At 38.1% G+C, this 14495-nt stretch overlaps 2 protein-coding genes across 2 annotated transcripts; both read right to left on the bottom strand.

Moving 5' to 3' along the window:
* Positions 1-1986: 1986 nt before the first annotated feature.
* LOC148200188 (uncharacterized) lies at positions 1987-3891 on the bottom strand. Its single transcript, XM_088111398.1, has 4 exons — positions 3349-3891; positions 3042-3265; positions 2685-2942; positions 1987-2590 (listed from the first exon to the last, which is right to left on the bottom strand). The coding sequence occupies exons 1-4, from the start codon at positions 3874-3876 to the stop codon at positions 1987-1989; spliced, it is 1614 nt and encodes a 537-aa protein (XP_087967524.1). The 5' UTR covers positions 3877-3891.
* Positions 3892-10851: 6960 nt separating this feature from the next.
* LOC148200187 (glucan endo-1,3-beta-D-glucosidase-like) lies at positions 10852-11601 on the bottom strand. The gene is made up of 2 exons (XM_088112863.1): positions 11592-11601; positions 10852-11444 (listed from the first exon to the last, which is right to left on the bottom strand). The coding sequence occupies exons 1-2, from the start codon at positions 11599-11601 to the stop codon at positions 10852-10854; spliced, it is 603 nt and encodes a 200-aa protein (XP_087968989.1).
* Between the last annotated feature and the right edge of the window lie 2894 nt (positions 11602-14495).

Raw genomic sequence — 14495 nt, 5'->3', positions numbered from 1 at the left:
AAATTGAACCACTTAATTTTAAACCAATGTTAGTTTCCACCTTTAAAACTTTTATTCGAATATTAAATCAACTCTAACTCTAAATTATAATTATTTAATAGAAATTAAAATTTTAATAAAAACATCGTCATAACATTTATATAAAAATTAAATTTAGTTTTAATTTATTCTATTTTAAAAAAGTTTAGATTAAATTAAATAAAATTAACAAATATAAGAATTAAATTAAAAATACGATACTGATACGTAATACTGATAAATGATACTATTAATGTCATGTGACATGACCTTGGATTCATAGTACAATTTTTTTAAATTTAAAAAATAAAAAAGTAAAATAAAATTTAAAAAAAATAAAATCATAAAGTAATACTTGACATATATTATTTATTATTCGTTAATTATTTGAATATATTATTTATTATCATTAATTATTTAAATGATGTTAGAAACTAAATTAAACAAATTAACAAAAATTAATTATATATATATATATATATATATATATATATATATATATATATATATGAAAACGGATAAATTCTACAAAAAATAGAAACCATAAGTAAAAACAAGAAGAGAAAAAGCCATATATAAAAGGTTTAAACCCTTCGTTGGTCCTCAAGTTTGTATGAAAATCTCAGTTGGGTCCTCAAGTTTTTTTCTGTCTCAATTGGGTCATATTTTTTGTAAAAGTGAGCACATTTTGCCATAACCGTTAAGTGTTGTGAAACGGCGTTAAAATGGTGTGAGCTGGATTTTTCCATTTACGGACGTGGCATTGTGCATTAAAATTGACTGTTTGTTGTGTTTTATCCACGTAGGCTACGAAGCCCTAACATTTAAGGGCATCCCATCTCATCCAAAGTATATTCTCCTGTTGGAGAGGATCGTGTTTCGTCTTGGTGAACCAGAGCTGGTGTCTTACGTCTTGGGCAAGCACTGTTGAGGTGGTGGTAAGGATGTCTCGTTCATCTTCCTCTTGCAAATGTTTGGGTTCGGCCATGCAACGCAGTAGTGGCAGTGTTAGGAGCTTCGATGGAAACCCAAGATGCCTCTGTGGTCACAGTGCAGTGTTTCGTACTGCGAGAACCCCTAAGAACAAGGGGAAAAAATTCTGGGGTTGCCCTAACTTCAAGGTCAGTTTGATATCACAATAAATCTATGTCTATTTATTTGGGTTTTGACGAAGGTGTGTGTGTTGGTGTTGAACAGGGTGGGAGTGGAGAATTGGTTGGTTGCAACTTCTTCAAGTGGTGCATTGACGAAGGAAATGAAGGAAAATGGCTGAATGTAGAAGAAAGGACTGATAGTGAAAGAACTGAAGAAGTGGGTGTGATGTGGAAGACAGTGTGTTGCAAATGGAAGAAACATATTGTCCAAAGATCAGACTGGGTTGTATAGAGAAAAGTTTAGTTAAGTTAGATAAGTGGTTTAAATTGTTAGTGGGGATGATCTTTGTCATATTTGTTTTGAATGTAATTGTATTAGCAATGTTGGTGAAAGTTGGTTGATGCTGTGTCATCTGTGATCAGATTTCAAACTTGGGTTATATGTAATGTGTTTTTTATTAATGTTATCAGACTTGAAACTTGGCTTATATGTAATGTGTGTTTTATTAATGTTGGTGAGTTATTACAGTGATAATGTGTGTCATTTAATTTCATTTAATTCTATTGTTACTTTAAGTGGAATAATGATAAAGCAATGAGCAATAAAGTAATGAGAAATAAAGTTGATGAGTGATAACAAAATTGGGCAGTAATCACTTTCTGATAACCACAAACATTGTATTAGATGATAACAGAAGCTGTTCAATTGTCTTAGATGATAACAGAAGCTGTTCAAAATGATAACAACATTGTCTTACATATCCAAAATACATCATAACAATACATTTGCACAGACTGTGTTCAAAATGATAGAGCAAACATTTGCTACAAAATATAAATTTAGGATCAGTACATTAGATCATTGATCAGTACATCATTCATCAGATAAAGGCATAGTTGCTGGAGGTTGGGTGACTTGAGAAGATTGGGCTGGAGGTTGGGTGACTTGAGAAGATTGGTCACCAATAGGAACATGTGTTGCTGGAGGTTGGGTGACTTGAGAAGATTGGGCTGTAGGAACCTCTACTGTTGGAGGTCTTTGTGGACAGCCTTTTCTGTTGTGTCCAAGTTGTTTGCAGATGCCACATGTTTTCCTCTGGCCACCCTTTCTTAATTCACTGTTATTCTTCTTCAACTCCCACTCCTCTAGCCTTCGTTTCTTCTTGGGCCTTCCAGGCATTGTCCTCTTCTTTGGTGGTAATATATCTGCATAGGGTGTAACATCCCAGACATGTTGTCCATTGATAGGGTTAATTATTGTGTTGTAAGTCTCTTCATAAGTAGACTTCCTAAACCAGTTGCCAATGTATTCTTCTGCATTTATATTCAAAAACTTCATTGCAGTGATGGCATGAGTACACAGAATGCCAGTAATTGCCCATTTTCTACATGTGCAGTCCATGGTGTCAATATTCACAACAAATTGCTCACCAAATTCTGAAAGATGTTTCACTTCAAATAATTTTTCTCTTGACCACCTATATGTAATACACAATTGAAAACACAATTAGATGGATCACTATAAATGGAAAGAAAGTTAACATGAATGGAAACACACATCATAAAAGTTACCTTGGTAACCAATGTCTAGTTAACCAGGACTCCTTCTGAAATCTGCTAAAAACCTTGGGACAGATTGAACCTTGATATGATGTGATCTTTGTCCTGTTGGCAGCCCATCTCTTCATTATGTAAACCCTTATGTCTTCTAACATGCTAATAATAGGCTTAGACCTACTATCAACTAGCACACTATTAAAGGCCTCACTCATGTTGTTGACAAGAGTGTCACATTGTGATCTAGAGGTGAATCTAGATCTTGACCAAAACCTGGGATAAGTGAATATAAGTAGTCAAGTATGTGTCATGGCAAGCAAGCAAATATTGAAATATGGTTAAGAGTTAATAACTAAAAGACTTAATGCATACCTAGGTGGGATGGCAATCAGATATTTAAATGCGTCTAAATTTATGTCTCTAATATTCCTCATTTCAGTCTCCCATTGTTGTGGGTGTGTTGCTGTTGCTGCCCGCCACATCAGACGTTTAAGGTTTTTTCCAGGAAATTTTTTTCTGAAGTTTGAATATAAATGCCTAACACAAAATCTTTGTTCTACACCAGGTAGAAGATCCTGGATTGCTGGCAAAAGACCCTGACATATTCAACATATTGTAATTAACATTTGTTTAATGAAGATATTCAGTTATATGTAAAACATATTGAACATTCACTGACCTTTTGTTGGTCTGAAATAAATGTGCATCCTGCACATACAGCTGCCCCACCAAGGTCCTCAATAAGGAGCTCCAAGAACCAAGTCCAGGAGTCTTTGTCTTCTACCTCAACAATAGCATATGCTATGGGCATCATTTGGTCGTTTCCATCTCTTCCCACTGCTGTTAGTAACTCCCCTCCATACTTGGTTTTCAGAAAGCATCCATCCAAGCCAATAATAGGTCTACAACAAATGAAGCTATCCTTGCATGCCTTCAAGCATGCATAAAATCTTTGGAATATGAGGTCTCCATTACTGTTATCAACTTTGATTTTTACTGTTGTTCCTGGATTTGTTTTCAGCAGCTCATGACCATAATCGCGAAGTCTTCTATATTGATCTTTGAATGATCCTTCAACCTTATCTCTTGCCATTGCTCTTGCCCTAAACGCCATATTTCTTGAAATTCCTACATTCCATTTCCTAGTAACTTTGTCCCTAATGTCCATGACCTTCATTGTAGGATTTTCTCTCACAGTTTTCTCCATCCTTTCACTCAACCACTTTGAAGTCATCAACTTAACATTGAAATCTCTACTACAGTTGTGGTTATCAAACACTTTTCTCAGTTGCCATGCACTGATATCAGTCCTAAAGGAACAATACGCATACCATTTACAATTTCCTCTTCCACCCAAGCACTTGACAGAAATCCTTTTCTTGTCATTCTTAATAAATTTTAAACTTCTCCCATTACTTAGTTTATAAGTCCTTATGGCATCTGTGAATTCATTTTTCTCAGCAAAATAGGTTCCTACTTCCCATTTATAATCCACCAAAGTTTTAGGCATACTAAAAGTGGGAAACCTTATCTTAGTCCTCACATGATTGTCCTCACTATCTGATCCACTCAACAACTCCTCTGATAACCACTCATTGTCAGACAACCCACACATATCATGAATAAATTCATTATCTGTTGACCGTTCAGACTCAAGTAAGGCACTGGAAGCTTGTTCTCCCACATTTCCTTTAGAAGTCCCAATGTCACAATGCACGCTGACATCAATTAGACTTCCTTCACTTCTATCTACATCTTCGTCCTCAGACTCTGCCTGATGTGCATCACCCTCACTGTCTTCTACATCATCATCCTCTTCATAATCCTCTAGCTCAAAATCATCTACATCATGTACCTCAGCTTCCTCCTCATGATGGATCTCAACATCCTCACCATCACCCTCATAGGCATCACTATGATCCTCACCTTCACCCTCATATCCATCACCTTCACCCTCATGGGCATCACTATGATCCTCACCATCACCCTCAACCATTTTTTTACCAACATCACTATGATCCTCACCATCACCCTCATACCCATCACCTTCACCCTCATGGGCATCATCCTCACCCTCAACCATTTTTCTTCCTACTGCAGTATGATCCAGACCATCACCATCCTGGGCATCCCCCTCACCCTCCACCATTTCTCTTCCAACTTCAGTATGGACCTCAACATCACCCACATGGGTATCCCCCTCACCCTCCACTATTTCTCTTCCAACTTCAGTATGGACCTCAACATCACCCACATGGGTATCCCCCTCACCCTCCACCATTTCTGTTTCAACTTCAGTATGGACCTCACCCTCATGGGTATCCCCCTCACCCTCCACCATTTCTGTTCCAAGTTGAACATCACGAACAACCTCAACCTCCTCCACTTGTCTTGCAACATCACCTTCATCATTAACTTGACCACCAACCCAATCAATCATTTCTATTATTTCTGGTTCCATCATATTATGAACCACATACAGATGAACTTCATCATTTAACCTAGCAATGTTCAACATGTGCATGGCACCCCTATTATCAGTTAATAATTCTAACCTATCTGGGTGCACAGACTGACCTCCTAAACCGTACCATAACTCTTTGATGTCCATATGACCTAATTCTTTGACTGACGCTACTATGCCAAAATAGCTAAACAAGTCTGGATCACAAGACCATTCTGCTCTCTCTCCTTCAAAGCTTAAGTTCCCATTATCATCACTCACAAAATTTCCAGAATGGTGGACCACCACCTTAATACGTTCCTCATCCATATCAACAACTTCCTTTTATAACCTGTACATTATGGGGGTTAACAACTGTTTCGAATATTCCAGAATGGTGGACCACTCACTCACTAACTAAACACTCACTCACTAACTAAACACTCACACCGACAAAGACAGGGGGACAGGGAACAAAGTAACATCCCCACTAACGAAACACTCATAGACAGGGGACCACTACAACTGATAAACAATTCAAGAAACAAAATTCGGGACCACTACAACTGATAAACAATGTAACAATTGAACATGCAAAATGGGGACCACAAAGCATTATAAAAATTCATACAGACCAAGACAAAAACCCAATTGTCGAAGACCACAAATCACACTTATGCACTGAAACAGAAAACCAAAGACGAAACGAGGTATCTTACCTTAGTCGCGTCAACTATTAGCTGGCCTCTTCGTCTTGTTCAAGATTCGAGTTCTTGTTCGTCCTCCGCTTCGTCTCGCAACAACGAAATTAAATCTCCAATTCCAATTTTCAAATCCCTAATTCTGATATACCTAATATGAATAAAGGGTTATGCCACATCAGCACTATTATTTTAAACAAAACAGTCCACGTAAGAAACCCTAAACACATCACCACATTCTCTGTGCTCCAGCTCACACCAATTTAACGCCGTTTCACAACACTTAACGGTTATGGCAAAATGTGCTCACTTTTACAAAAAATATGACCCAATTAAGACAGAAAAAAACTTGAGGACCCAACTGAGATTTTCATACAAACTTGAGGACCAACGAAGGGTTTAAACCTATATAAAAACATAAAAACAAGGTTTAATAGCCAATTTAGTCCTCACTTTGGTTGAAAAATCTCAATTTAGTCCCTCGTTATAAAAGTGTTTTGAATTAGTCTTAACTTTTAAAATAGTGGGTCAGATCGGTCCTTTCTGTTAAATATAAGTTAACAAAATTAATGGATGATGATGTGACACAACTTAAAGCTAACGAGGGACCAATCTAACACATCAGCTTTAAGCTGTGTCACATCATCATCCATTAATTTCGTTAACTTATATTTAACGAAAGGGACCAATCTGACCCACTATTTTAAAAGTTAGGACTAATGTAAAACACTTTTATAACGAGGGACTAAATTGAGATTTTTCAACCAAAGTGGGGACTAAATTGGCTATTAAACCTAAAAACAAATAATTGGAGTGTATTAAACACAAAAAAGAAGCCATGAAGAAAAAGGAACAAAAGCTTAGAGCTTATCAGCATGTTTAAACTACTTATTTTTTACCCACTCCCACTCTTTTTAACATACTTTTCCTATCTAACAGCTTCTCTCACTATCCTTGCTAATTAATCCTTATGCAATTATAAGAAACTTTTACACTTAAACTATTTATCCAAATTTAGTCACCTATAATTAACAAGTCACTCATTCGAAGAAGCTTGAAAATACATATCCGGACATTAGCATCCACATCTTCAATGAAAAGTATGCATGTCACGCTAAAAGTTATTAAACATTTTATTTATAAATTGAAAGCATATATATATATATATATATATATATATATATATATATATATATATATATATATATATTCACCCATAAGTATTATATTAGGCATACAGATATGTGTATAAATATTTTACAATGCATAATGTAAGGCCCTGTTTTTCTAAAAAGGGTGGGGAAGCATTTAATGCTGGAGAGAGCACTAGCTGACATAGAGAGAGGTAGGTTTTGTTTTATTTGGAAAAATGGGGAGCATAGGTGTTGAAAAACAGCAGCAAAGGGGGAGCAGCGTCCGGATTTTTCTCCCATTTTGGCACCATTCAACAAGCTTTGTACGTATGGGATATAAGGGAGTAATGGGTTCTACAATGGGGGAGGAAAACTCTTGCTGCAATTTTAGTGAGGGAGGTGAATTTCAGAGGTGCTGGAATTGCAACGAGGCTTTGGATTACAAGTCTTGGAGGAGATTGAAAGATCTTCGGTACTGCATCTAGAGGAGTGAAAGGCCTGCTGGGAGAGGAGAAGTGAAGAGCTTTTGAAGTTGGAAGGAGATCCAGATACTTGCATTTCTAGATTCAAGATTCACCAAGGAAGTCTTCAAGAGGTAAGGGGAGCTAGATTTATTTCTTTGATTGTTGAATTATGCTGTAATTGATGCTAATCTGGGAGTTTTTGGGGAAGAAAAATGGGGTTTTCTGGGTTCTGGAAAACCTGCACGCGATTCTGCAGAATTCTGCAGAAGCGCGCTCGTCCAAAACGGGGTTCGACCATTTGGTCGACCAATTTTTGAACGTTCGGTATTTCTCTGAACGTTCGTTCAAATCAGCCAATTTTGGGACGTTCGTCCACACCAATATTATGCTGAGCGTTCGGTTTTTCAGTACGAGCGTTCGCGTTCGTCCTGTCGCGTTCGGTCTTCAACTTGACGAGCGTTCGCGTTCGTCCTCCCATGTGAGAATTCGCGTTTGTTCTAAGTGTAGCGTTCGGCTTTGAGTTAGACGAGCGTTCGCGTTCGTATATCCATGTGAGTGTAGCGTTCGGTCTTGATGATTTAACGTTCGGTTTTAATTGAGTAATATCTAAAGGTGATTTAGAGCGTTCGTCTGAGTGTATAATGGACTTTGAGCGTTCGTTGTTAAATGGGTATGCATGGTTTCAATCTTTAGCGTTCGGTATTAAAATAGTGACTATAGCGTTCGACATAACTTAGTAGTATCAGGCTTGAATCTTGGACGTTCGCTAGGGCTGATTAGCAATTGTAGCGTTTGATGTCATTTCTATATTGAACGTTCGGTTTTGATGAGATATTATAATTGCGAGCGTTCGGCCTTTGTTCGATTCTAATTATGAACGTTCGATCTTTGTTTGATTCTGATGGTGAACGTTCGTCCTCGGTTTGCTTGTGAGCGTTCGGTCTTGGCTTGATTTTAATTGTGAGCGTTCGGTCATGGTTGTGAGCGTTCGGTCTTGGCTTGATTTTAATTGTGAGCGTTCGGTCATGGTTGTGAGTGTTCCGTCTTGGCTTGATTTTACTTGTGAGCGTTCGGTCATGGTGTTGAGCGTTCGGTCTTGGATAGATTCTGATTGTGAGCGTTCGGTATTGGTTTGGTAGTCTTAAGTTTGGAATCTTGAGCGTTCGTTCTTGTTATGTTGAGCGTTCGGTTTTGATAAGGTATTCTCGCTTGTGAGCGTTCGGTTTTAGCGTTCGACGGAATATTATTGGTGCTCGGTTTTAGCGTTCGGCCTAGTAATGGTCAGTGTATGGTTCGATGATTTAACGTTCGGTCTAATAATTTGGATGGTGCTCGGTTTTAGGCATTTGATCTCACAGTGCTCGTCCTAAGAGTGTGTGGTAAATATGGTGTTAACGTTCGTCCAGGGTGTTCGGTGAATAGTGCTCGCCCGAATAGTATTTTATGAATTGTGCATGGTTACCTTGCATAGTGTTGGGGAGTGCCAGCAGACTATGCGAGTGTAAAGATGAATTGGGTGTGGTTACCTTGCATAGTGTTGGGGAGTGCCAGCAGACTATGCGAGTGTAAAGATGTATCGTGTGTATTTACCTTGCATAGTGTTGGGGAGTGCCAGCGGACTATGCGAGTGTAAAGATGAATCGTGGGTATTTTACCTTGCATAGTGTTGGGGAGTGCCAGCAGACTATGTGAGTGTAAAGATGTATCGTGTGTATTTACCTTACATAGTGTTGGGGAGTGCCAGCAGACTATGCGAGTGTAAAGATGAATCGTGGGTATTTACCTTGCATAGTGTTGGGGAGTGCCAGCAGACTATGCGAGTGTAAAGATGTATCGTGTGTATTTACCTTGCATAGTGTTGGGGAGTGCCAGCAGACTATGCGAGGGTAAAGATGATTCGTGTGTATTTACCTTGCATAGTGTTGGGGAGTGCCAGCAGACTATGCGAGTATAAAGATGAGTGTGTGAACTGTGGGTTAATGAGTTGTGTATTGGTGATTTACTCTGCATAGTGTTGGGGAGTGCCAGCTGAACTATATAGGTGTAAAGATGAGTCGTATGAGGTTATGAGATGTGGGTTATGAGTATGCTTTAATTGTTCTTGTATGTATGATGACATTGTTACCAATAAGGAGTATTGGTAAATCTTAAAGAAATTTGTTTTGATGATGCTACAAGAAGTTTTAGTTGAAGAAGATATTAGAATTAGTTAAAAGCAAGTTGTAGAAATTAAATGTAGTAGGAAATTCTTGTAAACCTTGTAAAACTTGCATTTTTAACTGCAATAATCGATTATGATTAAGCAATAATCGATTATCACAAGTCATACTTGAATAATCGATTATCACTTCATATAATCGATTATCACATTTTTGAAAACCTGTAACGGACTTGAATAATCGATTATCACTTACAATAATCGATTATTCATGGCAGTTGGGAGCTGTCCTTTGGCATTCAGTGTACTTGGCTATATATTTTGATTTGGAGAAATCAGAAGGTAACGTTGTTGAACAGAAGCTCTTGCAGAATACTGTTTGTCAGAGGAAGTTCTCAGAAGCTATAGTTCAAGTGCTTTGCCTGGTCTCGTGAATAGGAGAAGCTCGCGTTTCGTGTGTCGATAGTCGGAGCGGTTCTCTTCGAGTTGGCAAGGTGATCATCTTCCAGTTCGTTCGTCGAAGGAAGGTTTTATCTTTTCTTTTATTCACTCTTATTGTAAATTTGCGAAACTGATTTTAGTGAAAACGTTAATCACTTTTTATAGTGATTAACAACTGGACGTAGATTCTTTTGAATCGAACCAGGATAAAAATCCTGTGTATCAATTTTTCTACTCTCTATACTCTTTACTTTTTACGCATGTTAACTGTTTGATAAATTTTCTCTAAGAAAATTGTTTTTCTAGAACGGACCATCAAAACTTGATTTGTGACCGTAACACGCTTTCCGCTTTATAAGTATTTTATTCCGCTGCGCGACTCTATAACGGTACCGATTGTTCCGACAGACATGAATTAATTGTGCTATGAGATAACATGCTTTTTATATCTAGCTCACCCTTGCATTGTTTGTGTTGTGTGCCAATTTGGATATATCTCTTTGGCGATGATCATCCACTTGGATGGGAGCAGATGCTGTCGAGGAGAGTCCTTTGGAGCAAAAGCTGGAGAATACCGAGGTTGTGGAGTAGTCTTCTTAGGAATTCCTATCTGAACACGTGTAGTGTTCGAACTTATAAACTGTTTAAGTTTAAATTTTCAGTTTCATTTATCTTGGATGACTGTAATTTCATACTTAAATTACACGTCGTATTCTGACTGTTCTCTATATTTGAATGATGACGTCTTTATTATGTAATATTTATTATTATATAATCGGGATGTTACACATAATATATTTTATCATATAGTTTTTATTTTTGATAACAGTAAGATGAATGATCTAACAGCCAAATTTGTCTTGTTGATTATCATCATCCTCTTTGTCACCTCTGGTATGAATCCACCACAAGAGATTAGTCAAAGAGTTTCCATTATCAAAAGACTTTAACCCTTTCACGTTTTTCAAAGCCTCTTCTTTATCATAAAGCGCTTGAAGTGCATAAACAAAGCCTTTCCATGCATCTTCAACACCTTCCCTATTCAAATCAATGGAAGCCCAGTTTACAAGTTCAGTGACATAGTTAACATCTGAGAAAAGTGGGTCAGAGATTGGAACTATGGGCAAGAGGTGAATGCCAAGCCTATACTCTCTCAACTTGTGAGAAGCGAACCATAGGTCGGTGTCTCTTTTATTGGCCCACAGAATGCCCATAATCCTGTTCTCCTTCTTAAAAACATCCTCGTACATGCTCCCATTCGCTGTCACTTGAAACCATGTTTGAGCTGCAAGGATTTCCAGTGCTGTTAAGGTTGATCCTAGGGCAACAAGCTGAACATCGCCATATGCCATACCCATCAATGCTGCAGAATAGTATGCATTCACCGCTTGACTGGTACTCTCATGATTCCTACCATCAGCAAACTCTGTTAACCCTGTTACAAAAATATTAGATTAGTAAAGAACCTATCATGAATTGATTATTTATAAGTAACATGATAATGATATTTATAAAAAGAAAGTTATAATATTGTAATATAAAAAATATATTTTTATATCTGTTTTTTTGTTTTTATTTTTACATCTTTTCATGTATGAACATATATGATGGTTGATCACTGAAGTATCAATTTAGATGAGATGTCAAGACAATGATGTTTATAACATGGCCTTTTTATTAAAAGAAATGTAAATCACTTTTAATTATTTATTGTTATTGGATGCTTTAGTTGTATTTTTATTTTAAAATTAATGTCTTCGGAAGAAAGGGTATATAAATTATTTTAATTCTACTTCTAAGTAATAATGTAATGTGTATTGTTTATGATATACCAAAACATTTTCATAGTAGTATTATTATCAATTTCTTTTATTTCGTAGTATTACAAAATGAACTTAATATGATGGAATTATTGCAAAGTTTTGACATAAATCAAATTGAATTATTATTTTTGTAACATCCCGATTATATAATAACAATTATTACATAATAAAAACGTCAACATTCCAATAAAGAGAACAGTCGGATCATGACGTGTAATTAAATGTAAAATTACAGTCATCCAGAATTAAAAGAAACGGGAAATCAAACTTAAACAACTTAAAGATTCGAACACTACACGTGTTCAGATGGGAAGTTCCTAAGAAGACTACTCCGCAACCTTAGTATCCTCCAGCTCTTGCTCCAAAGTGATCTCTTCAACAACGTCTGCTCCCATCCAAGTGGATGATCATCGCCAGAGAAACATACCCAAACAGCACACAACACAAACAATGCAAGGGTGAGCTAGATATAAAAAGCATGTTATATCAATATCACAGTTAACTCATGGTATCATACATAGATTCATATAAAAGAACAATTATAGCATGCTCATTGAACCACAACTCACACATCTTTACACTCGCATAGTTCTGCTGGCACTTCCCAACACTATACAAGGTAAATCCACACATACGACTCATATTTACGCTCGCATAGTTCAGCTGGCACTTCCCAACACCATGCAAGGTAAATACACACGTCTCATCTTTACACTCGCATAGTTCAGCTGGCACTCTCCAACACTATGCAAGGTAAATACACACGACTCATCTTTACACTCGCATAGTTCAGCTGGCACTCCCCAACACTATGCAAGGTAAATACACACGACTCATCTTTACACTCGCATAGTTCAGCTGGCACTCCCCAACACTATGCAAGATAAATACACACGACTCATCTTTACACTCGCATAGTTCAGCTGGCACTCCCCAACACTATGCAAGGTAAATACACACGACTCATCTTTACACTCGCATAGTTCAGCTGGCACTCCCCAACACTATGCAAGGTAAATACACACGACTCATCTTTACACTCGCATAGTTCAGCTGGCACTCCCCAACACTATGCAAGATAAATACACACGACTCATCTTTACACTCGCATAGTTCAGCTGGCACTCCCCAACACTATGCAAGGTAAATACACACGACTGATCTTTACACTCGCATAGTTCAGCTGGCACTCCCCAACACTATGCAAGGTAAATACACACGACTCATCTTTACACTCGCATAGTTCAGCTGGCACTCCCCAACACTATGCAAGATAAATACACACGACTGATCTTTACACTCGCATAGTTCAGCTGGCACTCCCCAACACTATGCAAGGTAAATACACACGACTCATCTTTACACTCGCATAGTTCAGCTGGCACTCCCCAACACTATGCAAGATAAATACACACGACTCATCTTTACACTCGCATAGTTCAGCTGGCACTCCCCAACACTACGCAAGGTAAACACACACGATTCATCTTTTATACTATTCATCCAAACTATATTCATCCGAACACTTATTCATACGAACACTATTCATCCAACACTATTCATACGAACACTATTCATCCAACACTATTCATACGAACACTATTCATCCAACACTATTCATACGAACACTATTCATCCAACACTATTCATCCAAACACTATTTATCAAACCCTTGTGGGACGAACGTTTCTGAACGAGCGCCCTTTTCAAACACCAGGTCGAACGCTATATGGACGGACGTCCACAGGTCAGGTCGAACGCTCCTAACTGAATGCCGAATGCCATTTGCCGGACGCGAAAACCGAACGCTATAGTTGAATACTTGGCCGAACGCTAACGAGCACAATCTGAACGGACGCTATGAGAATTAGGCCGAACGCTACGAACCAAGATTTAACACTATTCATCTAAGCTCCTAGACGAACACCATAAGCCGAACGCTATTGAACGAACGTTTTCGACAACTGTTTGGACGAACGGCCAATTAAAACGTTACTGTGGATACTGTTTAGACGAAAGCTAGACAAACCAAAATGATAAGACCGAACAATCACTGTGATGACGAACGCTTGACAGATTAAATACGAAGAGACCGAACGTATATAGACAAATACTTACAACCGAACATGTAGATACTGTTTGGACGAACGTACATACTGCCAAAACTATAGAACGAACGCACATAGACAAATACAACGAAACCCAATATATAAATACTGTTTGGACGAACGCTTACAACTCAAATATGAAGAGACCGAACGCACATAGATAACAAAACTCAATATGTATACACTGTTTGGGGACGATCGCACATACAGTCAATATTAAGAAACCGAACGCTCACCATTTCTCTTACATCAAAACCGAACGTTTAAAAGGCTGAGGTGGGGTACTGTTTGGACGAGCGCTAACACACAACACCGAACCGAACGCTTCCTGGACGAACGCTCACTGACGAACAGTCTGGACGAACGCTCACTGCCGAACAGTCTGGACAAACGCTCGTAGTCTGGACGAACGCTGACGAACGCGGACGAGCGCACAGTTGGACGAACGCGGACGAACGCTTACTCACTGAAACTTAATGCCGAACGCACAAGCTGAAGTTAAGGACGAACGCTCGCTCACAACAGCAGGCCGAACGCTCAACTGAGAACAAGGCC

The sequence above is a fragment of the Vigna umbellata genome, chromosome 4, assembly GCF_029865625.1.
Source record: "Vigna umbellata cultivar VRB3 chromosome 4, Vumbellata_1.0, whole genome shotgun sequence".
NCBI lineage: Eukaryota > Viridiplantae > Streptophyta > Magnoliopsida > Fabales > Fabaceae > Vigna > Vigna umbellata.
The sequence above is the reverse complement of the archived record's forward strand: the minus strand, read 5'-3'. Positions and strand labels throughout refer to the sequence as shown.

Coding starts and splice junctions, on each gene's coding strand:
- LOC148200188 (XM_088111398.1), bottom strand. CDS start 3,876: ATGGAGAAAACTGTGAGAGAAAATCCTACAATGAAGGTCATGGACATT. Junction 2,943..3,041: donor CTGATTGCCATCCCACCTAG/GTATGCATTAAG, acceptor CACTTATCCCAG/GTTTTGGTCAAGATCTAGAT. Junction 2,591..2,684: donor ACTAGACATTGGTTACCAAG/GTAACTTTTATG, acceptor TATTACATATAG/GTGGTCAAGAGAAAAATTAT.